The sequence below is a fragment of the Ceratotherium simum genome, chromosome 39 (assembly GCF_057802395.1).
Source record: "Ceratotherium simum simum isolate JZ-2026a chromosome 39, ASM5780239v1, whole genome shotgun sequence".
NCBI lineage: Eukaryota > Metazoa > Chordata > Mammalia > Perissodactyla > Rhinocerotidae > Ceratotherium > Ceratotherium simum.
In genome coordinates, this window is record NC_141938.1 from 13,511,445 (window position 1) to 13,537,455 (window position 26,011).

A 26,011-nucleotide genomic window follows, 5' to 3' on the forward strand; every position below is an offset into this window, starting at 1 on the left:
TAGCTGGCTAGAAAACTGAGACCCCCCCACGCCACACGGTGCCGCACTCTGGGGCCCCCGCCTCCCGCAGGGGTTCCTGGCCACACGCCGGGTCTTCAAAATACCAAGTTATTGCACTTTCAAAAAATACAACACATCTGTGGCTAAACCCTCCCAGGCCCACCCCCCGCGCCCCCACCGCCCGCTCGCGCCCCCCGCCGCCCCCCTCCCCGCCCCAACCCACTCCATGGCTTCTTGGCTAAAACGCTTGCTGCTTGGCGGCACGCTCCAGGGTCCCTGGGCTTGCGAGAGGACACGTTCGCAGAGAGAAAAAGAGGAAAGGAACAGCCGAATGTCAAAGTCGAGGTTGCCGCCGGGGAGAGGGGCACACAGCCAGCTGGCTTCCCAATGGCCCCCACCGCCCGGCCCGGGTCCCTCTGCACCACCTGGAATGATCATCGGAAGGCAGGGCGGGGTGTCAGAGGGCGCGGCTTCCTGGGTCCCGCCCGCCCCTTCCCAGGGTCAGCTCCGTCCTCGGGGCTCCAACTCTGGCTGGGGAAGCAGCTGTGTGGGTGGCTTGCTTTGTTTGTAAGAGTTTGACTTTTTTTTTGTTTGTTGCATTTTTTTTTGTACTTTTTTTTTTGTCATTTTACGTTTTTTTAATCCTCCGATAGGAGAGTCCAGAGGTACAGGTGCCAGGAGCCAGGGAAAGTTTGGGTGGAAAAACAAAATGAACAATAAAAAGAAAAAAATATATATATATCACTCCTCCCACTGTACCCCGAGGCCCGCCTGCGCCCCTCTGCATGGTGAGCACCAGGAAAGTCGAGTGTCCGACTGGTGGCGTGCGGTCAGCAGGCCGATACCAGGCCCTTCTGGAAGGGGCAGCGGCGCTTGGGCCGGGGGCCCTCCTCATCCTCGTCCTCCTCGTCCTCTTCCTCCTCCTCCTCTTCCTCTGAGGATGACGAGCTGTCCAGGGTGAGGTCCACCACGTCAGCTCCCGGCTTCCCATTCTCGATGCCGCCCGCCACACCGGGCCCACTGCTGACACCCCCCAGCACACTGCTGCCGTTGACACTGGGGGGGGACAGGAGCCCGTTGGCATCTGAGGCGCCTGCAGGTGACAGGGACAGACGCTCAGGATGGCTGCTCACAGAGGGGGAAACTGAGGCCGGCGAGGGCTGGGGAGCCCTGGGACCTCTTGTCCCCTTCATCATGTGGCAGGCCCAAGGAAAGGTCTAGCCGGACCTGATGCCGCCGGGTCCCCAGCACCCTGTACAGGGCCCGGCACACAGCAGGTGCTCAACAACCGTGTGCCATCTCTACACAGCATGACACAAACACTCAGAAATCGCCAGCCCCCCAAGAACAGGCATTCAGGGAAAGCCCCGCTGGCCGGGGCACAGGGCTCTGGGGGGACTCACCGAGCACTAGGACAGGGCACGGGGGGCCGGGTGGGACTCATCGAGCACGAGGAGGGGACACGGGGGGCCAGGCGGGACTCACCGAACACGAGGACAGGGCACGGGGAGCCAGGTGGGACTCACTGAGCACAAGGAGGGAACACGGGGGGCCAGGCAGGACTCACCGAGCACGAGGACGGGACACTGGGGGCTGCAGCTGTGCTCCCTCTCGGCGCGGATCGGGCACCACGAGCCATCCACCAGGAACTCGATCTCGTCGGCGTCCTTGCACTCGCTCAGGATCTTGGAGAGGAGCCTGGGGGATGAGCGGGGCTGATTCCTGGGCCTCGGGCTCCCTGCTCCCCTCCCGGCCCCCCTGGGCTCAGGTGGACGCTCACTAAGGCACCTTCTCCTCTGCCATAGTGGCTTCAGGAAGCACCTGCCAGGGCCTGTGATCTCTTGTCACTCGGGCCTGCATAGGCTGGGCTCCCAGAGGGATCTGCCAGACTGCTCGAGGGCCTGCAGTAACGCACTCGTCAGGAGGTGACAGCTGGGCGCAGGCAGAGAGAGCAGGTGGCTGTCCCTCGAACTGCTCGAGAGCAGGGGCCTGGGGGCGCCGCAGGATGGGCCAGCCCACCAGTGCCCTAATCTAGTGGCCCCTAGCTCCCACCTTGATTCTGTGCTGCCCCCAGCCCTACAGATGAAGAAACTGCGGCTCAGAGAGCTGGGGCACGTGGTCCATGTGAGGTGGAGTAGAGCAAAGCAGGGCCTGGTCACTCCCACTGACAACAGTGTCCCCAGGAGAGCGCCCACGGGGAGCCAGGCCCTGGGCACATTCCACGGAGGTACTGCTGGCCCAGCCCATTTCACAGAGAGAGAAACTAAGGCTCAGGGAGGGGGATGAGCTCCCTGAGGCCACAAGGCCTGGCGGCAGCAGGCCTACAATCCAATCCTACCCCCTGCCACTTCCTGGCCACAGGGCCTCGGTCTCCCGACCTGCAGAATGAGGGGAGCACTGTGCCCACAGGATCTGAAGAGCAGCCAGGTGTCCAGGCCTGGGGCGGGGAACACACTGGCTGCAGCAGCAACGGGCCCACCTTGTTCCCCAGCATCTGTTCACCGTCAAAGCTGCACCTGCCCCCAGATGACTTCAACCACCTCAGTCATGGTCATGCAGGAGGGAGGCCCCCATCCTGCCCTAAACACCCTCTGGGTCCCACCCCCACCCTGAGACCTTCCCTCCATCGTCACGCTTGCAGACCCACCACCCCAGGACCCTGGTGTGAACACAGCTCTTCCTACATTGCACTTCTCCCCCTGGAAAACTCCTACTCACTCTCCAAAGCCCAATGCTACAGCTCCTCTTCCTCCTCTAGGCAGAGCCCGAGCAACAGGAGCATCTGTGTCTGGCTTGGTTCCCCCCACCCTCATGCCTGTTACGAGTTCCCTGAAGCAAAGTCTGGGACAGGCCTTTTGAGGACCCCTTGATCACCAGCTCAGGGCTGGGGACGACAAGGTGGCAGAGCCTCCAGGAATAAATGAATCAAGGACCCCCTCCTCCAGGAAGCCTCCCTGGCTACGTCCAGGCCCTGAGGGCTACTAGGACAGTGGTCTGTGTGGGGCACGGCCACGCTCTCCAGCCCCGTCTGCACCTGGAGCTGTCAGAGCTACTGCCACCCGAGCCTGAGGGACCCGCTCTGGGCCCAGTGGGAGGGGAGCAGGCAGGCACCAGGCTGCACAGCTGCCAGGCCGGGAACAGAGTCGCCATTCAGGCCCAGCCCTCGTGCCCGGCCCCAGGGGCCTCCTCCCTCCACCCCGAGGCTGGACTGTGTGGGGCCAGTGGCTCGGCCTCTCTGGGGAGAGAACTGGGCTCAGAGCTGGCCAGATCTGGGTTCCAGTCCTGGCCTGGCCACCTGTGAGCTGGGGGGCCCTGGGCTGGTGTCGGCCCCTCTGGGCCTCAGTTTCCTCATCTGTAAAGTGGGGACAATTCAGGTCCACATCCCAGGATGGTCGGAACAGAGGACTTGGGAAGACCCTAAGCTTGGTGACCAGACAGAGACGAGTGCCTGCACTCGGGGACAAATTCACGCCAGCCCCTGGAGGTCGGGGCCAGTCCCGTCCCCAGGGCACACTCCCCGTGCCGCACGTTGCAGCCTCCACAGGCTGGGGGTCCAGAGTGTGGCCGCCCGCAGGCCCGCTCCGCCTGGGCCGCCTCCCCCGCCCGGCTCTAGGGACAGGACGTGGGTGTGGCGGGTGCCTGGCAGGAGCCAGTCAGTCAAGTGCTGGGCTTGGTTTCTGGAAACCTAAGACCCAAGCAAAGTTCCCCTTTTGGAAAAAGAGCCTTTCCCCCTTGTCTCCCTGTGTCAGGCCAAGGGGCCCCCATGAAGGGGACAAGGGGATGTGACCAGCATTTGGGGAAACGTGTGTCCTTTCCACCTTTCTACGTGGAGGGCCTGACTAAGGCCGTGCTGAACGCCCTTCGGGAAGCAGCTCCCTGAACCGTGCAGCAGCCTTGAGGCTGGGGCTCTCGGGTCCCCATTTTATGTGGGAAAAAACAGATGCCGAGAGCACACGGTCACATGGGGAGCCCCAGGGACCTGCTGGGTCCAGAGCCCCTTCTGAGCCCTAAGCCACAGTGCCACCGCCTGCCCAGCAAAGGCCCTGACAAGTCCCACGAGGATGACCCTGCCTCTCTCTGGATCCAGGGGCTGCCAAAGGGCACTGCTGGCAGTGTGGGGGCCCCACGAAGGCAGGAGCCTCAGAGGCCTCAGACGCTGCCCGGCTCCGTTCCTCCGTCCACGGAGGCCCCAGAGGCGAGGGCCAAGCCCCACAGGCAGGGAGGCCCCTGTGCGCCGCGGCAACTCACCCATCGATGATGAGCTGGTCGTAGGGGGCGGGCTTGTCGCACACTGGGCACATCCAGGTGGGCTTCTTCTCGTTCATCTGGAGGTAGAAGACGGCGTCGAAGCACTGCAGGTGGGCGCAGGTCTCCGCCCGGCAGGGCACCGAGAGCCGCATCTTCACCAGCTGCGGGGGTGGGGGGCAGCAGGTGTGAGCAGCGGCAGGCCCGGCACCGCCCACCCAGGCTATCCCCACGTGACAGGCAGGGGAGGGGGCCCCGCCCCGACTCACTGGGCAGATGAGGGAGACCCGCACGCCGGTGGTGGCGATCTCGCTGTCGGGGTCCAGGCGCAGTTTCTCTTTGACTGCAGAGAAGGCGGCTGTGTCAGCGGAAGGAACGGAGGCGCTCGCGGGGCTGGGGCCGCGGGGCAGGCTTTCTCCAGCAGCGAGAGCCCTCAACACCCCGTCGCAGAGGGGACACGGTCACCCTGCGAGCGCCCTGCATCCACTCCCAGGACAACGGGATGCGGGTTGTGCTCCGGAGCCCAGGGCTGCGAGGAGCGGCTGTGCAAAGGCCCTGGGCAGCGGCCGGTTCTTTCTGACGATCACCTGGCCGCACGGAGGCAGCGGGCCAGCCACCCTGCTGGGGTTCTTTATGACCCACAGGACTTTTCTGGAAAGATCCAGGCAGCAGGGCCACCGCTGTGATGGTCACTTCTGATGAGAACCATCCCCGAGGACGGCGGAAGTGAGGCAGGGCCACGGCCTCTGGCACCACACTGAGGGCTGGGAGGTGCCGACGCCCCACCAGGAGCGCCCCCCACGGGCCCTGGGGGGCAGGAGAGGACCCACGGGCACGCTCCCTTGACGACCAGTAGGAAGACGGCGGGCGCCCACCCAAAGCCACGCAACACGGAAAAACGCTCACGCCAGCAAGCAAGGCCCCCTCCGGACTGTGAACTAGCACTGGAGAAAAGACTGGAAGGAAACACGCCCAGCGCAGCCCTGTGCTGGGCCTGCAGGGGGCGCCTAGTCTCCCTCCTCCTCTTTCCTGCGTGTCCTGCCTTCACTGGCCCACAAACCTCGAGGGTGCAGGCAGTTAAGCTCCATCCCCAGACAGCTTGGGATGCAGGAGCCTGGGCCGCGCAGAGCGGAGGCCATCCTGCACAGGGATGGGGACCGCCCTTCCCTCCTCGACATGACTCCTGCACCCCCTCCTCCAGGAAGCCCCCTCTCCCGTCTGGCACGGAGTGGAGGGTGACTAGGCTGGGGGTGACCGCACTGGCTTGTCCCCCTCTGCATACGACCACTCCCAAGGTCATGGCAATCATTCACCCCTCAGTATGAATTTCCACCCCGTGGCTCCCGTCTCTGGCCGACAACGGCTAACAGTAGACCCAGAGGCCTCAGCCTGTCCAGACAACCATGGCAGCTAAGACTGGACACAGTGAGCGTCGGGTTTTAAGGCAAGACCACGTTCCCCCTCTACCTAATAAAGAGAACGCATGTGCAGCAGGAAGGGTTCAAGCGAGACCAGGAACAGGACTTCCCGACGGTGACTCGAGACAAACCCAGCAGCAAGACACCTAGCCTGGGGCTGGCTGAAGAAAGGACGCTGGGGGCCTCTTCAGGGCGAAACCTGACCCTCTGCCTGCACAGGGCCCCAGGGCAGCAGGGCTCAGGGCAGTGACTGAGAAGTTAAGGCAGGCCTCGGTGTGCCCCCCCACCCCGTGGGCCGCTAGGGCCGGGATGAGCCTGCCCAGCCCCCGCCAACCCCTGCCCCTGGCCAACAGGCACTCTGGTCAAGTCGGCCACTGTCCCCGCAGGGACATGGGCAGGTGGGGGGTGAAGAAAGGGCCCTGTGAGGGAAAGGGGAGGCAGCAGGGTGGGGCACAGAGGCTGAGGCCCAGGGGTCACAGCCCTGACTCTGTCATTGTGCCTCAGTGTCTCCCCTGACCAGTCAGATGGAGACATCGCCCGGCCGCACTGCCCAGGGCCACCGTGAGAAGCCACCCCGCGAGGACCTCGGGGTGACCAGAGAGGGCCAGCGACTTGCCCCAGGCCACACAGCCGCCCTGCAGAGCAGTTCCTGAGCGCCTGCTGTGTGCTGGGCAGCCGGGCTGCAGGGACGCAGGAGGAACAGGGCCAGTCCACCAGCCAGTCTCAGTGTTGGGGTTTTTAATGCTCTTTGCATCACACTCCCCTTTTTTAGGTTAAAGAGTACAAAAAAGCAAACAAGGCACGGTCTCACCATTTCTGGTCAGATCTGCACCATCGCCCGTGAATGCATCCTCTGCTCCCGTTCTCCGGGCCCCCGGCCCCCTGCCCACCCCACTCCCTGCAGGGCAGCCAGGTCTGCCCAGGACATCCCTCACCTGGGTGGGGTCCCCCTCTCCACGAGCCCTCCAAGGCCCCCGGCTGCTGCCCGGACCCCGGCACACCTCACCCCTGGCTCTCTGCAGCCGCTGGCTGGGGTCTGTGAGCGTACCTCGCCTGTCCCCGCCTCGGGGCCATGGCACTGCCGGCTCTGCTGCCCCCCCACCCAGAGACCTCCCCGAGCGTCCTGACCTCCGGGTGACGGACGGTCCCCAGCCGGACCCCGACAGACAAGCTCCTGTGAGGGCCGGGCCCACGCCCCACGCCCGGCCAGGGGAGCGGGGACAGCACCGGGGCCGCTCCCGCCCCAGGAGCCCCGGAGAAGGCCCGCGCTCACCCAGCGCCTTGCACAGCTCCGGGTGCTTGACCCCGATGGTCTTCAACCTCTGCAGCAGCTCCGAGGAAGTCAGCTGCCGCACCAGGTACAAGGCCACCGAGTAGCTCTGCGGGAGGAGAGGGGCGTCAGGCCAGAGGGGGTGGGGGAGCCGGCAGAAGGGAGGGGGGGCAGCGGGGGGGCCGGCAGAGGGGCGGGGGGGCGGGGGAGGGGCAGCCAGCCCCCGCACTCACCTTGCCGTAGTTGCCCCAGGTGACGGTGATGCGGTTGGTGGCCGAGGACAGGTACATGAGGTGCGTGAGGTTGATGGGGCGGCACGGCCGCTTGGGCTCCACGCCGGGCTTGTTGGAGGGGTAGTAGCCCTGGGGGCGGACATGCCGCTTAGGCCGCTGCCAGTCCCCCGCCCCTCGTCCCGCAGTCTCCACCCAGCCCCGCGGCAGAGCCGGGCCCCCGGGGACCCGCTCGGGGACCGCGCTCACCGGGACAGAGCAGTAGCTGTGGTTGACCTTCACGGCGATGTTGGGCGGGTACTGGTCCTCCTGGGGGCCACTGGTGTCCGAGTAGCAGATTCTGCAAGGATGATGGGACCGTGGGGCTGCAGGGACCAGGGGCAGGGGCAGGAGGACAGACCAGGAGGGCAGTCCGGCCTGACGGGCAGATCTCAGCGCTGGGCTGGGCGTGGGGTCTCGGGGCGCCCAGGGAGAAGGACAGAGGGCAGGGAGACGGGAGGAGCAGCCTGCACCTCTGGCCGGGGAGCCCGAGGGGGCTGTCAGCAGGGAGGGGGGCCTGGCTGCAACGCGTGGGGGGCGCGCCGCGGCAAGGCGGCAGCCACCCCGGCTCGGGGAGGCGGAGCCCGGGGTCCGGGCACAGCCGGGCTTACCTGAGGACGACCTGCACGGCCTTGATCCCGGGCTGCAGCTCCCTGTGCGCCGGGGGAACCAGAGGGGAAGGGAGCGTCAGGGAGGCAGCAGTGCCCCTTCAGCCGGGCGACCGCGGGCCCCTCCCGGGCCAGCCAGCCGGGCCAACCCGCTGCCTCCCCTGGCAACCGAAGGCTGACGGGTGCCACCTAGAACGTTCTCTCCTGCCACTGACTCCCTGGTGACTTGGAAAAATGACCTCCCCTCCCTGGACAAGGGGGCAGCTGGCGGGAACATTAAGTGGGCTGGCGGGTGAGGGCCTGGCACGTGCCGAGTGCCCAACACGCGGCTGCTGTGGCGGTGACGCCTGTTCAGCTGGAGACAGAAGGGCCTCAGGGAGCAGAGCCGAAGACCCGGGACTAGCCTCCGTCCCTCATCTGTTACAGCCCCATGTCCTCACCTGGGGCAATCCTGCCCCCAAAGGACACCAGGCGATGTCTGGGGACATCTGTGATTGTCACACTGGGGGTGCTCCTTTCGTCGAGTGGGTGGGGCCAGGGATGCTGCTCAACCCCCCACAGCACCCAGGGCAGCCCCCCGGCGAGTGATCCCGCCTGACGTCGCAGTGCCGACGGGGGGACCCTGTTCAAGGGGACAGCTGGCCACCTCTGGGGCTGCAGGTCCGAGGCATGAGAGCACGCTGACTGGGCACACTGCCCCGCACGGAGGGCAGGCGCTGAGCCCAGGGCAGGCACGGGATTCCCTTCCCGCCACCGCCGTGTGGGCTCTGCACGGGCCTGGCTGAGGGCTCCCTGGGCCGGCCCTCGGCACCCCGCAGAGGGCAGGCCCAGCGCACCTGGAGTTCCGGATCAGCTCCACCTGTCTGGGCGTCAGCGCGAAGATGCACGGGCTCTCTTGGAGCTTCTCGTTATTCTGCGGAACTGAAGACACGCTGGGGTCAGGGTCACGTCTGGTCCCCCAGGAGGGCACCCACCATGGTCACGGCTACGGGCCTGGCCCTCTTCAGGCTGGGAAGCAGGACACGGGAGGCTGAGTCCCGCCTGGGCGGCCAGACACGTGGGATTCGTGGTTGGGGGGGAACCCTGGCCCTTCTTGGAGCCGCTCACCACAGCCTACAGTTCAGCGAATACTCATGACCCCCCAGACCCCCACTGAAAGCCACTCGGCCCTCCAGGGTTCGGGCACCTATTCCTGAAGACTGAGAACTGCTCAGCGGGGGAGAAGGGCTGGGCGGGCCGAATGCGGCACGGACAGGCCGGGTGCAGACAGGCCAGATGCTTCACCTGGGCTGGCCTGCTTTCTCCAGGTCTGTAAGAGCCAGCAACAGCTCTGTCCCCACCCCACACAGCTGTCCTGGGCACCTGGTGAGCACGTGCCTGTCCGTGCAGTGCTCGGCACAGCCGGAGGTCACAGGGACAAGCTGGAGAGAAGTCTTGCCTTGGGCACTCACGACCAGCCAAGGAGACAAGGCAAACCTCCACGTGCACCAAACAAGAGCCACAGGGCGGGCCGGCTCACCGCGCACACAGAGCCTCGCTCACCACCACAAAGCACCCACTGGGCACAGAAGTCGGGGGAAAGTCAGCTAGGGGATGGAGACCTAGATGGTGAAGAGCCGGCTCCTGGTTCTCAATTACAACTGCACTGAGAGCCACAGCCGTGGGGAGGAGTTGCTCTGAACTGCAGGAGAAAATACAACACACCAAAACTGGGGGGAGGCAGCTAAAGCAGTCACGAGAGGGGAAGTCATAGCTTTAAATGCTTCTACCAAAAAAGAAAGACAAAGATTCAAAATCAATGACTTATTGGGGCCAGCCCGGCGGCACAGTGGTTAAGTTTGCACACTCCACTTCGGTGGCCCAGGGTTCACCAGTTCGGATCCTGGGTGCAGACATACTCACTGCTCATCAAGCCATGCTGAGGCGGCATCCCACAGAGAGCAACTAGAAGGATGTACAATTATGACATACAACTATCTACTGGGGCTTTGGAGAGAAAAAAGGAGGAGGACTGGTAACACATGTTAGCTCAGGGCCAATCTTCCTCAAAAATAATTAATTCATTCATTTAAAGATTTTATTTATTTATTTATTTTCCCCCAAAGCCATAGTAGACAGTTGTATGTCACAGCTGCACATCCTTCCAGTTGCTGTATGTGGGACGCAGCCCCAGCATGGCCAGAGAAGCGGCGCGTCGGCGCACGCCCGGGATCCGAGCCCCGGCCGCCAGCAACTGAGCGCACACACTTAACCGCCAAGCCACGGGGCTGGCCCTAATTCATTCATTTAAAAAAATAAAATAAAATAAAATAAAATCAATGACTTATGCTTCCTCCATGAGAAGCTAGAAAGAGAGCAAATTAAAGTCAAAGTCATTAGAAGGAAGGAAATTCAAGACACAAATGGAAGCCTACGAAAGAGAAAGCCAACAACAGAGACAACCCACAAAGCCACAGCTCTCTGACAAACACCTAGCTAGACGGCAAAGCAAAAGATCTCGAGAACACAAACTGTCAGAAGCGAAAACCAGACAACAGTACAGCCCCACAACCCTTTGGGTTAATAGGGGAACGGACGAACAACTTCACGCCAATAAACTCAGTAACTCAGATGAAATGGACAAATCTTTCCAAGGATGCAAATTACCAAAACTAGCACCAAAAGATATAGAAAGTTTGAAAAGCTCTTTATCGGTTAAAGAAACTGAGTTTGTAATTAAAAATCTTTCCACAAAGGAAACTGCAGGTCCAGATTGGTGAATTCTATCAAACATTTAAGGAAGAAACCATATAAATTTTACATAAACTCTTTCAGAGAATAAAGGAGAAAGGAACGCTTTTCATCTCATTTTAGGAGATCAGCATAACCCTGACACCAAAACCTGCAAAATATGCATCAAGAAAGGAGAACTGCTGGGGCCAGCCCGGTGGTGTAGTGGTTAAGTTCGCACACTCCGCTTTGTTGGCCCGGGGCACGGGTTTGGATCCCGGGCGTGGACCTACACACCAATCGTCAAGCCATGCTGTGGCGGCATCCCACATACAAAATAGAGGCAGATGGGCACGGATGTTAGCTCAGGGCCAATCTTCCTCACCAAAAAAAAAGGGAAAGAAAGAAAGAAAGAAAAACGCAGATGAATATCCCTCATGAACACAGACGTGAAAGTCCTTAACAAAATATTAGCAAATATCCAGGGCCCCTGGGATTTGCCCCGGGGAGGCAAGATTGGTTTAAAACCCCGACACATCCACTCAAACGGCTAAAATGAAAAGGTCGACAACTCCAAGCACTGGCGAGGATGTGGAGCGATCAGCGTTCTCTGCCATAGGATATAAAATGGTACAACCACTTTGGAAAGCTGTCGGGCCGTTCCTAATAAAGTAAAACATACACCTACCCTATAACCCAGCAGTCCCACTCTTAGGTATTTGCCCCCAAAATAAACGGAACTATGTCTACAAAAAGACTTGTACAAGAAGGTTCAAGGCAAATTTATTCCTAACAGCCTTGCACTGGAGACAACCTGAGTGACCGGCGATGGAAGATAGATCAACAAGCTGTAGCACACTCATGCAGTAAAACAAAACTTGTGGGGCCGGCCCGGCGGCATAGCGGTTAAGTTCACGCGCTCCACTTCAGCGTCCCGGGGTGCGCGGGTTCGGATCCCGGGCGCGGACCTACGCACTGTTCATCAAGCCACGCTGTGGCGGCGTCCCACGTACAAAATAAAGGCAGATGGGCACAGAGGTTAGCTCAGGGCCGACCTTCCTCACCAGGAAAATAAAAAAATAAATAAATGAAACTCGCGATCCACACAACAACGTGGACAAATGTAAACACCATCACGCTGAGCCACAGAAGGCAGAGGAAAAGAAGCATGTCTGCACTGCGTTACGTCACCTTCTGGAACAGGCCACGCTGATCTACGGTGCCCAGAAACCGAACAGGGGCAGCTCTGGAGGGGACTGAGGACTGCCTGGAAGGGGTGCGCGGGAACATCACGGTGATGGAAATGTTCTGTGTTCCATGGTGTTCGGGTGACCGGGGTACGTCCACTTGTCAAAACTCAAACTACACACTAAAATATCTGTGGCGCACATTGCATGTACATTACACCTCAATTTTAAAAAAATTTAAAACTACATTGAGAAGCCATCTGATTGGAAGATTGGAGGAGATTGAAACGCTTGATAAAAATTGATGAGGCTGTGGCCGGTAGGAGTGAGAAGCTCTAGGGAGGGCACCTTAGCACAATCTATCAAAACCACAAACACACAACCACAGAGACAGCCACCCCTACAGTCTAGGAACCACAACTGCAGACACGTTCACACATACAGGATGATGGAGGCCCACGGCCATTAATCACAGCAGCAAATGATGCCCATCAACATGGTCTGGTTAAGACACGCTCTGGGTCACTGTACGAGGAATACTACGCAACCATGAAAACAGACGATAAAGAATCCAGAAGCCCTTTGTGCCCTGATGAGGAGTCATTTCTAAGAGGCTTTTGTTAAGTGGAAACAGCAGGGGCAGAGCGGTGTGTATGTCACGAGCGGGGGTCTGTGCAAATGCACGTCTGCTTATCTGTGCAAGAGACGTCTCTGGGGGAGGGGGCGGGAGACATGGCCATAGCCACAGCCTCGGAGGGGTTGGGAGAGGTAAGGAGTGTGCTTTATCTGCACTGCAAACTCTTCAGAACAGCAGTGGGCAGACTGCTCCTATAAAGGGCCCGACCGTAAACATTCCCAGCTTTCGAGAGCCACACAGTTTCTGCCTCGATGTCCCCACTCTGCGTTGTACCTCGAAAGCCATCAGGGCCTGCAGGCACACAAACAGGCATGGCCGCGCACCAATAAATCTTAGTTACGAGAACAGGCAGCCAGTGGGGTTGGTCCCTGGCCCTAGCCGGCCAACCCCCCACTTTTGAACCTTCTGGACTCCAACCCACAAGAGGTAACCTATTTGCAAAACAAACAAGATTTGAATTTAAAACCAGCTCGGGCTCAGAAGCCAGACGGCCTGGGTTGGTGCCCCATCTCTGCCTGGGGCTATGCGCCCCCACCCCTGCCTGAGCCTGGGCGCCCCGTGCACGCTACCCATTCCTTGGGTGCTGTGCTGGGCCCGTGGCTGGCGCTCAGTCAGAGGCGGCTGCTGTCGTCGCCACACTGCTGCCGCCAACTCCTACTTGTTTGTTGCGGCCCCGGCTGGTCCCCTCGGAGTCCCCGCTGGGGCCCTGGAGGAGGGCAGCCTAACAGGGGGCGTGGTGCATGCAGGCCACCTGCAGACACACCCAGACCTGCCCAAAGAGCCCGGGGGCAATTACTTACTGGGGGGAGGCTCGGGATATCTGAGCTGGGCCTCGCAGGCTGGGCGGAAGGTCAAAAATACCCCCCCATCCCACAGTGTCCCCCGGGAGGCGGGGGGTGGGCAGCAGGCCGCTCGGGAGCCACCGCTGGCCAGGAGCTCTGCCAGTAGACACAGCACGAGAAAGGCAGCGGGGCTGGTCGTCGACAGACGTGACTCCCTGGCCCCCTCCCTCCTGGGAAGGGCCCGTTTCTAGGTGAGGCTCAGCGGGGACAGGGGACACGCCCCACATTCCCAGTTCCCACTGCGCCATGGGCCCCGGTGGCTGACTGCTCCTGCGGGAAGCCAAGTGGCAGGTGGGAGGCGAGCGGCCACTCAGCAGGGACAGGGCACACGCGACATGTCAGGACGGGGCTGGGCGTCGCCGGAACTAGGCCTTCAGCGTCCACCTCCAGTGGAGGCTCGCCCCTCTCAGCTGCTCAGGGCCGGGGAGGGGGGGGAGGGGCGCTCCGTCCCCACCCCAGTGGCCTTGATTCCACAGCAGCCACCCTGGCCTCCTCCTCATGCTCCCCACCTGCCAAGAATATCGCGCCTTGGGACCTTTGCACTGGCCATCCCCTCTTCCAGAACATTCCTCCCCCAACGAGCTACGCGGCCCTGGTGTCTTTTAAGTCTGCACAAATGCCAGCAGGATGAGAGCCTTCTCTGAGCACCTTTATTTAAAACCTACACCCCACCCCCACAACTCTGACACTCCCCACCTCCTTCCCTGCTCAGTTCTCCAAAACCTTTACCTCCTAAGAACCAACACAGTTTCCCAGCCTCTTTGCTTCGTCATGGACGCCAAACCAACCAAAAAGTCCTCGTGTTGTCACCTAAGGTGCTGCAGAGCGTGGAGCCCCGGGAGCCCGCCGGGCAGAGCAGGGGCTGGGCTGAGGTGCACCCTCGGGCCTCTGAGCCCCCCGGGACTGAAGGGAGGGAACCCCCGCCCCGGGGTCCTCGGGGAGCTGAACGCCGGGAGGAGCAAGTGAGCCGAAGACGGGGCACCAGGCCCTGGGCTCAAGGGAGACAGCGACAGAGGGGCCCGCACACCCCTCTCCCCGTGCTGCCGGGCGGCCTCGCGCGCTGCCACCAGCAAGGCAGAGTTAGCGACCCGCGCAGAGGCTCCCGAGACATGGCGGGACAAAGAGCGGGCAGGACACAGCCGCCTTCTCGCAGGATCGCACGCGCAGAGGAACCAAGGCGGCAGGAACAGGCCGGAACCGCCGACAGGGCTTGTGGTAGAGTGACAGCCGGCTTTCCCTGCTGTCCACCCGTGTTTTCTACGGTCAACACATGCTTTCACAAAAGCTTAAATGAACAGAAGAGAAAAGGAGATTTCCAGAAGCTGACGGCATGGCACTGGTCCCCCTCCCACTGGCCCACGGAGAAGGACAGAGGCCCCTCGCCCAGGCCGACGCGTGACAAGGTCTGAGGGCCGGTACACGGTGCACGGTGGTGCCGGGCGATGCTCTGCAGGCGCCCCGGGCCGCGTGTGGGGGCCTCGCGCCCAGCAGGGAGCAGACAGGTACCACAAGCCCCGGGGCGGGGGCTCTGGGTTCAAATGCCAGCTCCTCCCTGCACGGGGGCGAGGAACCTACGTGCCCGCACCCGTCCGATGCCCTCACGACTTCCTACCCATGGGCTATCAAGATGGACCAGGAGCTCCGCGATGTTAGCGTGGGGTCCCCACTGCAGCCCCCAGGCTGCTTCTCAGCTCCAAGCCTTTGCTCACACAGGTGCCCCCCCAACCCCCGCCCCACTCCATCCCGTGGCTGCAGCAGAGAACATGCCAGGCCCAGGCCCGGGTGTTAAAGAAAGCACACAAATTAATAAACAGAGTTGGGAGCAAGGCCGTAAAGGACCAGAGATGGGTGAGGGGAGGCGAGGAGAAGAGGGAGATAAGCTGCAGATGAGACGAGCGGGGAGGGAAGGGCCACGTGGGCGTCTGGGGAAGACTGTGACAGAAGCAACAGCCCGTGCAAAGGCCCTGGAGCAGGCCTAGGTCTGACGTGTGGGAGCAACAGCGAGGAGGCCCGTGTGGCTGGAACAGAGGGAGTGAGCGGGAGAGAGGGAGGAGGGAGGGCAGGGAGGGGACGGGGCAGAAAAGTCAGGAGGTCAGAGGAGCATTTTGAGCAGAGCAGGGATGGGACCAGCCTGCTATTATAAAAGCTTCCCCTGGCTGCTGAGGTAGTGAACTGCTGAGTGGGAAGTAAACCAAGGAGGAGGCTGGGCAGGTGAAAACCGGGCCTGGGAGTCACAGGAGATGGTGGTGAGCCAGCAGGCCTGGCCCGGGACCTCCCCGCCCACCTGTGGGGCCCCCTCGCAGGTCGTGTGGTGCTCCCCATGGCTGGGGCCTCCTGCAGAGCTGCCCAGTGGGTCAGGCCACTGACCATGGAGCTGAGAGACGGGACACAGGATGCCCCGCGACCACTGGGGCTCCCACGGCACGAGACGGGCCTGAGGACCCCCCTGAGGAGCCTGCTGGGTACCGCGCTTGGCTGTGGGCAGCGCGCGGGCCATGCTGCCTCTCTGAGCCCCTGGGACGCTCAGAGAGGACCCGAGAACACAGACCCGGAAAAGCTCCCAGGACCTTCATGGACTCCGAAACCCTTGGGGCAGTCCAGTCGGTCCCCACTCTTCCCCAGGGCCTCTTTCTGGCCTCTGCCGCCCCTGTCCGGGCTGCTCTCCCTCCCTCCTTCTGCGCCACACCACGCTCCGGCCACAATGGCCTCCATTCACGAGCCCTCTCCCACTCGGGCCTCTGCCTGGAACACGCTGCCCTGCTCCCTCCTCTCTCTCCGACTTACTGCTATTCAGCCCTCGGGTCTGGAAGAAGTGCCGCCTCCTCCAGGAAGCCTTCCTGACCGCCACCTCCCTACAAACGAGCAGTAAGGGGCTCCTGGTCCCGACAGGCCCCCAAGGACCCTGCACTCCCCAGTCAGACCTTCCTCATTCAGAACTGTTTAACCTTCTCTATGTAACTTCCTGGCAAAAGGCACCAGGCCACACCACTACCTTGCCTGTCCCTTGGGCAATACCAGCCAAAGGGCTCAGAGGTGGATGAGAGACGTGTGCCCTGTGCCGTGGTGCCCACTCTAGGGGCACGTGGAGAGCTGGGGGTATCTGAGCTGTCATGACCTGGGGTGCTCACCCCCCGCACAGCAGCAGGGACGCTCCGAGTGTCCACACCGCGAGGCTGGCTGCAGGATGCCGGGGGCTCCAGAGCAGCACGGGGCCAGGTCAGCGCGCTTCCTTCCTTCCGCCTCAAGTCTCATGATGGCCCTTCCTCTCCCCACGCGCCCTGTTGGGGCAGTCTGGGCCTCCTCAGTTGGATCCTCACTGCTGACACTCTGAGTGGCCTGGCTGGGGGACCCTCAGTGAGCCCCAAACTGCGGGGCGTGAGCCGAGACTGTGCTCCTGCCCTCGAGTTCTGCCGCGCTCGGGAAGCAAGTGCCGGCCCCTCTCCGGGCTGGGGAGGGGAGGACAGCCGGGCTCCTCAGCAAGCAGGAGGCCTGGGGTCCAGAAGCATCGTGTGGTTCAGAATGGGCGCCTCCACACAGGAGTGCAGGGCACCGATGGGAGCGGAGTAGGAAGATGGCTGAGCACGCGGCCTGGAGCCCCTTCAGAGGATGCTGTGTGACCCTGGGCCAGTCTCCTGACCCTTCTGGGCGCCAGCCCCCGCCCCCCGCGGGAGTGGCTCATCTGTCTCCTGAGGTCCTCCCGCTCTGTCCGTGGCTCTATTCTTCCCTCCCCTCCCCCAGCCCGCACATTCCCCTCCACGTGATTTATGTCTCCTGTCCGCCTGGCGCGCTCTCCATCCCGGAGCCGGCTCTTCCGGGGAAACAGACCAGAGTGTGGGCCTCGTTTTGGTCAGCGGGTCAAGGCCGGGGCCGAGGGGGAAGGGGAGGCTGGCTGAGCCAGAGCCTCCTGAAGGGGCTCTGGGGCACCGCCAGCACCACAGGGCTCATTGTGGGCAGCACCCAGGGCGAGGGGCGGCGGGCAGGACCACTGGTCCTGGAACAGACGGGACCAGACTGCTTCAGGGCCAGGGTCTGTGCTCGATGAGGCCTCTCCCTAGGAACCCAGGCAGCCGCGGGGGGCCCCAAAGAAGGGGTACACCCTGATGGGGAGGGGGAGGGGGTGGGAGCAAAGGCAGGGCGGGGTCGGCCTCTTTGTTCTGAGCCGCCAGCAGAGTAATTCCTGGTGTAGACAGGGGAGCCGACTCTCCCGGAGATCAGGTGACCGGGGTCCCCGGGGGCTCAGGGCAAAGTGATGCATTGTGGGGTGGGAGCGACTGCACACTCACTCGCTGTGCAGGAAGGAAGCTCATGGTCCAGGCAGGGGAGGGGAGGCCGGCGGCCCCGAGTTCAAAGTCACCTCCAGCCCTGTCCCCCGCCCAGCGCCAAGCCTACGTCGCTGCCTCCCAGTGAAAACCCGGCCTCCCTGTTATGAAGATGATTCTCCAATCCCTGGGAATCTAGAACAGCTCGACCTTCGAAATCCGCCAGCTAGCCAGGCCAGCCCCCAAAGCCTGCTGGAGCACCCCTGGCAGGGGGTTCTGGCGTCTAGAGAGAGGCTGGGGAAGTAGACGCAGGGAAGGCAGCCGGCAGGAACCCAGGAAGGGCCCTGGGGCTCTGCTGTTGCCACGTCAGCCCCTCGGCAGGTGCCGCTGGGCCAGCCTGCTTCCCACCTGGGGGCGGCGAGCATCACCTCCTCGTGCCAGACAGAGGGCAGTGGAGGGCGAGGCCTCAGGCCCCAGCAACTCCTCCGGCCCCAGCAACTCCTCCCTCCGCCTCCTGCAGCCTCACCTGGAACCACAGCCCCTGCGGTCCCACCTCGCAAAGCCGGAGGCCGCAGAGAGGACGGAGGAGGGAGAGGCAGCACACTCCCTCCCCACATCCAGGGCAGGACGGAGGGGCCGCTGGGGTGGGGCTGAGCTGGAGTCTGCGTGCAGAGGGCCCGGCCCAGCAAGGCAGGCGCTGGGTCAGCAGGGCGGGAGGGAGCGGGCCACGCAGCCCGGGGCACGGCGGGTGGGGGCACGGAGGGCCGTGACCTCTGCCACGGCACGCGGGGACCAACCATGACCAGGGTCCATGTCGGCCGTGCTCAGGAAAGATGTGGAGGGTCGAACGCGAGGTGTGGACGACGGGCTGCAGGGGGGCAGGACCCACGGCACCTGCACAGGCTGGGGGCCCCCCGAGGTCCCCATCAAGAGTGCTAGGAGGGGCACCCCACAAGGACAGGGGCTTCGCCTGCTCCTTGCCATGTCTCCAGGGCGGGCACCCCCCAGGAGGCGCTCAGATGTATACTGTGTGAATGAGTGAGTGAACGCAACAATGAATGAACGGGGACAGAGAGAGAAGAGACAGTGGGAGGGCTCTCCAGGGACACTCCGGGACCTGGCAACACCCAAGGGTCAACGAGAGGCCCACCATGCCACGTGCTGTCTGAGCCCCAGAGGCCCAGGACCCCGCCCTTAGCTGGGGCCCACTCCCACCCCAGCCCTGTCACCAAGGCTGCGGGGAGGGGCCAGGGTCTGCCTACACACCAGTGCTACGCAGGCCTGGCGCACAGCAGGCGCTCAGTCAACACGGGGAGCACCCTCGGAGCCCTGGCCTCACCTCCTAAGCCCTGACGGCGCCCCAGCTCTCGGGAGCACGCCCAGCCATGCCCTGACTGGCCGGCCGTGCTGACCGGCCTGGAGCCGCTGCCCAGGTTACTCCTGCCGGCTGCCTGCTAGGAAACACGCCTCTGTGTGGAGGAGAGAAGCTCACCTCCAGCTCCCAGACCCTCTGCTGCAGGGAGTAAGGGCACGGAAGCCAGCCTCCCAGGTGGCCCCAGTGACCCCGCCTCCTGGTGGTCCGGCTGGTGAGGGCCCTGCCCACCGTGTACCAGAGCGGGTCTGCATGCCCAGTGGAATGCGGTGGAAGCAAAAGTATGACTTCCAAGCTTGCGTTATGAAAAGGACGACGGCTTCTAGCAGGGCTGTGCAAGCGCACGCGTGCACACACTCACCTTCTCTCTTTCCCCCGCCCCTGCCCTCGGGTCCCTGGTTCTGGGGGAAGCGAGCCAGCATGCCACGCTGTGAGGACACGCACGCAGTCTACAGAGGCCCACGTGGTGGGAACTGGGGTCTCCAGCCCACAGCCAGCAAGAACCCAGGCCTGCCAGCAACCACGTGCGTAAGCAACCCCCAGCCCCAGTCCAGCCTTCTGATGAGGCAGCCCTCGGCTGACAGCTTGACTGTAACCTCACGGGGACCCCACGTCAGAACCACCCAGCTGGGCCGCTCCCAGGTTCTGACTCTCGGAAACTGCGCACTAACACGTGTCAGTTGTTCTAAGTGGCTGGAATCAGGGGAATTTGTTACTCAGCACCAGGTCACTAACAGAAAGACCCAAAGGTGGCCCCCGTGCTTCCCAGAGGGACAAGCCCCCCACCACCGGGAGAACTTGAAGGCAGGTCTCCCTGGGGGAGGTGGGACTCACCCAGCTCGGTGGGCTTCAGCAACTCATCCAGCATGTTAAAGAAGGGCAGCTTCACCAGGCGCACTTCTGGCTTGAGAGTCTTGGCGGGCAAGCGTCCGAGTCCGTTCAAGTACTTCCCGTAGAGCACGGGGTAGTCAATGTTGGGGCCCGTGAGGGGAGTCCTGGGCACCGCGCCCGCCCGCTCGTAGGTCGGGTGCATGGCCAGGGGGTCCAGGGGCCGGTGGGGCTGGGGCACGGGCTCTGCGCTCTTCTTGGCGTAGCGTGTCTCGTAGAGCTCCTTGATCTTCTTGAAGAGCTCGGGGCTGCAGTCAAACTGGACCAGCTGGAGGGCCCGGGTGACAAGTTCGTGTTTAAGTCCACTCTTACTACGGCCGACGAAACCCAGGAGCATCTGCAGGTCGGAGACTCGGAAACTCATCACCATGTTCTGGAAAGAGCAACCACAGACATGCACGCTCAGGGGAGGCGTGGGCTGCCAAGGGGGCTCGGGGCCTCCCTGGAGCCTCTGGGCCCCAACCAGGGGACCTCGAAGTGAGACCCCGTCAGCTGCCGCCCGGCCCTGCCCCGGCCCCCTTCGTTCTGGCCGTGGAGCGGGAGCCCAGGAGGAGGTGGCTTCGGCACCGGTGCCACCTGCCCAGGCTTGGTCCCACCTCCACGCCTTTGCTTGGGCCCCCTCCCAGCTCAGCCGTGCTCCCCTCCTCCTCCTCAAACGTTCCTCAGCATTGCCAATGCAGCACAAGCTCTTCTGACTGCCCCCCACACACCGCTGCCTTCTATTTTAGGTTCTCTTTGCCCATCTTCCGCCTGAAAGCATCTCCAGGGCAGGAACTGGGGTAAACAGCCTCAGCCACTCCCTAGCTGAGAACACTGCTGGCCTCTCTGACCCTCGGGCTCTTCGTCAGGGAGGACAACAAGCTCCATCTCATCAGGATGCAGGAAGGACCAGATGAGGTACCATGTTTCCCTTTGGTGTAGAGGATGGTAGCCACAACTCACTGGATACCAATCACCTTTCGGGAACTGAGCTGGACACGCGCTGATGTACTTAACACTGAGCCCTAAGACACCCCTGCTACGCTGGTGTGAGCGCCCCATCACAGCCAAGATTCACCCAGGCCGACTCGGAAGCCAGGGGCGGCTCCGCTCTACTACACTGCCCCCGGCATGGACACAGAGCCGAGCACAGTCACCGGAATGTCCCCTGATCATTCTAGCACACTTTCTCCGCCTCGGCACTACTGATGCTGGCCCTGGGGCGCCGTCCTGGGCGCTGTGGAGGGCTGGGGAGCATCCCAGGCCCCCACCCCCTCGACGCCAGGAGCACCCCCAGTGTGACAACCACAAATGTCCCCCAGACATCAAGTGTCCCTGGGGGCAGGATCAGCCCTGATCAGAACCCCGCATCTGAGGCAAAAGCTGGCAGAATCCGGCAGCCGTGGGTGCTTTTAACCGAGCTGTGGCAAAGTGACGAATGCGGTCTGGCACTTAATACCCAGCAGAGTCCCCCCAACTAAATGAAACCAAACACAGGAGCGCAGCTGATCCAGTGTTTTCCTGGGGCCGGCTGGCGGTGGCCTGCCCTCCATGGGACTCTGGGACACCAAGGCAAGCGAGGGTTCCCCGATATGCTGCCCAGGCAAAGTGTCTTCCAGGGATGGGCCAGCAGGAGCTCGGGGCCACCCACGCTGAGCCCTGAGGCTGGCCTGGGATGAATGAAACGTGGTGGGAAAAACACCCTTCCGGGGGGCCGGGAAGAAAGCAGCGCAAGTGACAAGAGTGGCCGTGGAAAGCCGGCGGGCCCAGGGCAGGACACCACCCCAAGAAACCAATAAATTGCTTCAACTCAACTGGAGAAGGTCTGACAGTCTGAGGGGGGTGGGAACCCTGCCAGGTGTTTACGTAGCGGCCTCACTGCCAGAAGGTTCTGGTGTTTCCCGTTTCCTGGCTGTTTAAGGGTGAGGCGGGGAGTCTGAGGGCGGCCCTGGGGCTCAGGAGCGATGGGTTCCCAGACGAAGCCAGGCCCCCTTCGCTTTGGGCACCTCACCTGTGGGCACAGAGGGGGCTCCCTAAGACTCCTTCTACTGTGGGCCCCTGCTGGGGGGGCCGTCCAGATTCAGAGTGACAAAACCTTGAGGGGGAGCCTGGCCCGGCCGCAGGCTCTCCCTCCTCCTCCCGCAAGACAGAAGTGAGTGTCCACCGCGTGCCCAGCCCCACGAGGACCCGGGCCCAAGATGCAGGACAGAAGGCTGACGCTCCGAGAGGGAAGCGGCTGGCCCGGGGCCTCCCCGCGTGTCAGTGGCGGGGCTGGCGCCTGGACCCGGGGCCATCGGGCTCTTCAGGGCATTTCCTTCCACTGTCTGGGGGCCTGGGGGACCCTCACCCTCGGCACACCCCCCGCCCGAGGACCTAAGTGGTCTGCTGCCTCTCAGAGTCCAGGGCGCTTTGAAAACAGGCTTCACCTCCCTTGGCCTGACTTCCTACCTGGAGCGGAGAAAAAAGGCGTGCAGACGAGATGTTTCTTCTGGAAGAGGCCCAAGGCCTCGGAGGGCAGAGGCGCTGTCATGTGAGCAGACCGCCCGCCAGGGAGCGGAAGGCAGGTGGGCCCGGCCCTTCTGAGTCTGACCCCAATCTTCTGACATGAGCCCGCCCCTTGGAGCCCCTGACCTGCCGAGGCCCGGCCCCTTCCCCCAGGTTGGACACCCGGAGAGCCGCCCGAGCATCCCGGGGCACACCCCTCAAGCTGCCATATGTTCACGACTCGGATTTCTCGGCAGCTGCCACCAGCGAGGAGCCTGCCCTTGACACTGGGGGGGTGGCGGCGCGAGGGGGACACCAACGTTCAGGAAGAAGCCCCGAGCGCTCCGCAGATCACTTCCTGCCGTGGCTTCACCCTGACCGGCCTGCCACTCAGATCTGTGTTTATAAACAGCGCCAGCCCCAACGGCTTCCCGAGTCTCAGCTCCGGGCCTGTCTGGAGCCGCGTGGAGACACCTCTGCCTGGATACGGCAGCCGCGCCTCGCTTCCCCTCTCCCCCGCCCCACCACGGGCTCCTCAGAGCGTCTGGGGAAAGTTAAGGCCCCTCTCCCCAGGAAATCGGAGATCTGTGCAAAATGCTACCCACTAGCTCGGGGAATCCACAGACCACCCCTTCCCTCTCAACCCCCCTTGGGGGCCTGGGATGAAGAGTCTCAGGTTTCCAGTTTATCGACAAGTTATCAACAACTCCCCTCACACCTGCCCGTTTTGCACCCCAAAAATAAAATCTCCAGCTCTTAACGAGAGGTTGGGAAAGCCCCTAAAAGAGGGAGACGTGTCAATTACATGGAAGGCCCTCCACAGTGAGGGCGAGGCTGATGGAGAAGGCTCTTTAGCACCAGAGAAAGTTGTGTTGAAGTCCCCAAGATCCCCCCAAACAGAGGCTTGAAAAAAGCGTCAACTTGATTTAATTGGGGTGGGGAGCCCCAGCCACCAGAGGGTCAAGTAGAGTTCATCAGATCATGTTTCAAGGCCCTGGATGGTAAAAAAGAGTGCAGACCCTACCCTATGGCTGGGGTGGGGGCGGGGCCCAGAGTCACGGGCCACAGCCCCACAAGGGGGTTAAATTTCAGGCAGGGGACTCCGGGCCCTCGGGCTGCCACCTTGGGCTTACAGAGTTCAGACCTCCACACCTCCACGGCAAGTCTCAATTTCTCAAAACCTTGGAGAGGGGCAGAAGGGTGTGTGGGGTAGGTATTGGAGGGGCGGGCGCTGTGGGGTCAAGGGAGGGTAACACCTATAATCACAGAAGCTTGAGAGCTGCATCTCAGATCCCAGCAGGAGAGAGGACAGATGTAAAGAAAGGGAGGAGTGAGGAAAAGAAAACGATGACAGGTCAGGACCTCGGGGAGGGGAGACCAGAAGGGGGAGAAGGGGGGTGCCTCAGTCCTGCGAAGGTCCAGCCCCCCACCTCCCTGGGGTCAGCGGCCTTGAGTAAACTTCTCAGGAAGTTAGGGAAGAACGCTAGTCTAGTCCAGGGCCAGGGTTCTGGAGCCTCCCCTCGGGGGAGGCACCTGGGAGAAGGCACATCTCCGGGACAAGGATGCTCCCAGCTCAGTCCCAGGAGGTTTAGAGGGGCCGCAAGCTAGGAGAGGGGACGTGGAACCTGCCCCCCAAGTATGGGAGAAGTATGGGGAGAGAAACACCAGAACCGACCTGAAAAAAAAGAGACCTCCCCTGGAACCCGCTGGGGACCCTCCAAGAATCAACACAAGAGAATAGCAGAAAGGCGGGGTGGGGGGGGCGGCTCAGAAGCCAGAAATGGGGGCATAAGGGGCTCGAAAGCAGGGTCTGGGGGCTGCCTGGGGAGAGAATCTGATCTGAGAACACACTCGCCAGAGAGTAGACTACAGAAGCATCCAGTCTGGGGTCTGATCCCGCTGTGCGGGGCTCAGGGCCCCCAGGAACAGAGTCCCAAGCCTTGTAGATGCTGTCCCGAGGGGAAAGAGGGAAGAGGAACGCAGAGCCCAGGACCCAAGACCGAGAGGAGGGAGTTAGAAAGAGCTTCTGCCCGAGAACAGCGGTCAGGGGTCCACCCCAGGGAGGTGGGCAGGCTCCGTGAACACCGCGCCCACTCCCGGGGTGAGAGGGAGGGTGTCAGGAGGGGGGCGGGGCTCTGAGACCCACGCGGAAGCTGCCCAGGGGCTCCAGACCCCAACTTGGGTCCAGACCCCGAGAGGACACACCGTGTTGGGGGGCGGCTCAGGACCCTGGCTCATCACCCCGGACGGGGAAGCGGGGGCAGGAGGGTCAGGGGACCCTTCTGAGCAGGGAGTCGCCAACCCCAGCCCGGCCTGCTGGGCGGGGAGGCTGAGCCCCACATGCCGCCCTCCGTGCCCCGGGGGGCGGGGAGGCCAGGACACTCCCCCCGGAGGAAGAGCGGGGACCCCGGCTCGGGGCGAGCAGCGCGGCCCGTCACGCTGGCCGCGGGGACTGTGCCTCCAAGTGGGAGGCGCGGCCCTGTCCCCGGGTTTGGGGACCCCCGGACCGTAACCGCTCGGGCCGGTGGGGGGACCCCGCCCAGAGCCCGGGGGCCGACCCGGGCGCCAGGACTGGGGTGAGGTTTGGGAGGCCCCGCCCCCGGCCTCCCCGCCCCCCGCCCGCTCCGGGGCCCCGGGGCCGGGGGCGGGCGAGGGGGCCGGGCGGCGAGCCGCGGGCGGGCCGCGCGGTGGGGCCCCGGGCGGGAGGCGCAGCCCTCGGCCCGCCGCCCGGCCCCCGCCCCCCTCGCCCGCCCGCCCGGGCCGGCGCCGCCGCCGCTCACTCACTTTGGCCTCCACCAGCTCCGCCGCCATCTTGGCCACCAGCGTCCCCCGCGCCGGGAGCCCCCAGCCGTCGCGTCACGTGACCACCCGCCACTCGCGGGCGGGGCCGCCGCCGCGGCCAATTAGCATCCGCGCGCCCTCCTCCCCCCGGGCGCGCGCCGCCGCGCAATGCGCAGGCGCGCGCGGCCGCCGCCCGGGCCTCGGGCCAATCAGAGCGGCCCGACACCGCCCCCCTTGCTCGAGGCGACCACGCCCACCCCTGGCCGCGTCTGGCTTCTTAAAGGGGCACGAGCCCCGCGCAGGACAAGGCGCGTGCTGGGTCCCGTCTGGGGAGCGAAGGAGGGTGGAGGCGGCGGCCACAACCCCCGTCGAGAGGCGGCCGCCGGGTGTGTGCCCGTTCGCCCCGCGGCGTCGGGGGAGGGGACGGTTGCTCCAGCGCGGCGGCCGCCAGTGCACGCTGCGCAGCACGGTGCAGCCTTGGCGGGCCCGGCGCCCCGCGCGCTGCACATCCGGGTCCTGGGGCGGCAGATGGGGAGCGGGCGCTGCACCCCCTGGCTGGCCCCGGGTTGAGAAATGCGGGACCCCCTCCCCAGTTCCCCGGAGCTCGTGCATCCCTCACTGCTGCAGGCGACCCCTCCCCGCTAGTCCCGCCTTCCCACCCACAGTCAACCCTTGGAATCTGCACGAACCGGAACCTCCCCTGCTCAAGAGCCCTCCGTGGCTCCCCAGTGCCCGCGGGCAGCGGAGCTCAAACCTTCTCGTGTCAAAAGCGGAAAGCGAGAGAACAAAATTTATATTCCAGGGTCTGTCCCCTGAGATCGTAACTCTCAGGGCAGGAATTAGGCGAAATTTAAGGGAGCGCCCCCAACTAACTTAGTCATCAAGTATGTGAGTGCGATATTTTTAAAAATAAGAATTATTACCAAAAAAAAAAATCCATGATGAAAATATCAAAATTTTAAGTCAAGACAGAATCCAGCTGTGGAATTGCACACATGACCTGGTTCACCTCCCCCAAACCCTGATTCTACAGGGTTCTGTTTTATTCTTATTACAACTTCTT

The 26,011-nt window shown here is 63.0% G+C and overlaps 1 protein-coding gene across 2 annotated transcripts; it reads right to left on the bottom strand.

Annotated features, from left to right (window-relative positions):
- Positions 1–204: 204 nt before the first annotated feature.
- On the bottom strand, positions 205–25,038 carry PIAS4 (protein inhibitor of activated STAT 4). 2 transcript variants are annotated; one of them, XM_087425721.1, is made up of 11 exons: positions 24,952–25,038; positions 19,651–20,077; positions 8,647–8,731; positions 7,814–7,855; positions 7,413–7,503; positions 7,167–7,295; positions 6,937–7,042; positions 4,515–4,588; positions 4,249–4,409; positions 1,568–1,698; positions 205–1,093 (listed from the first exon to the last, which is right to left on the bottom strand). In XM_087425721.1, exons 1-11 carry the CDS (start codon positions 24,976–24,978, stop codon positions 831–833), a joined length of 1,536 nt encoding a protein of 511 aa, XP_087281847.1. In that variant the 5' UTR covers positions 24,979–25,038; the 3' UTR covers positions 205–830. The 2 variants fall into 2 exon arrangements, with proteins under 2 accessions (XP_087281847.1, XP_087281848.1); XM_087425722.1 differs by lacking the exon at positions 24,952–25,038 and adding an exon at positions 22,132–22,262.
- Between the last annotated feature and the right edge of the window lie 973 nt (positions 25,039–26,011).

What these genes read in the sequence shown, in the direction of transcription:
- PIAS4 (XM_087425721.1), bottom strand. Translation starts at nt 24,978, where the DNA reads ATGGCGGCGGAGCTGGTGGAGGCCAAA. An exon ending in ACAGCTACTGCTCTGTCCCG is followed by an intron (nt 7,296 to 7,412) that starts GTGAGCGCGGTC and finishes GTCCGCCCCCAG; the next exon opens with GGCTACTACCCCTCCAACAA. An exon ending in GGAGCTGTGCAAGGCGCTGG is followed by an intron (nt 4,589 to 6,936) that starts GTGAGCGCGGGC and finishes CCTTCTCTGCAG; the next exon opens with TCAAAGAGAAACTGCGCCTG.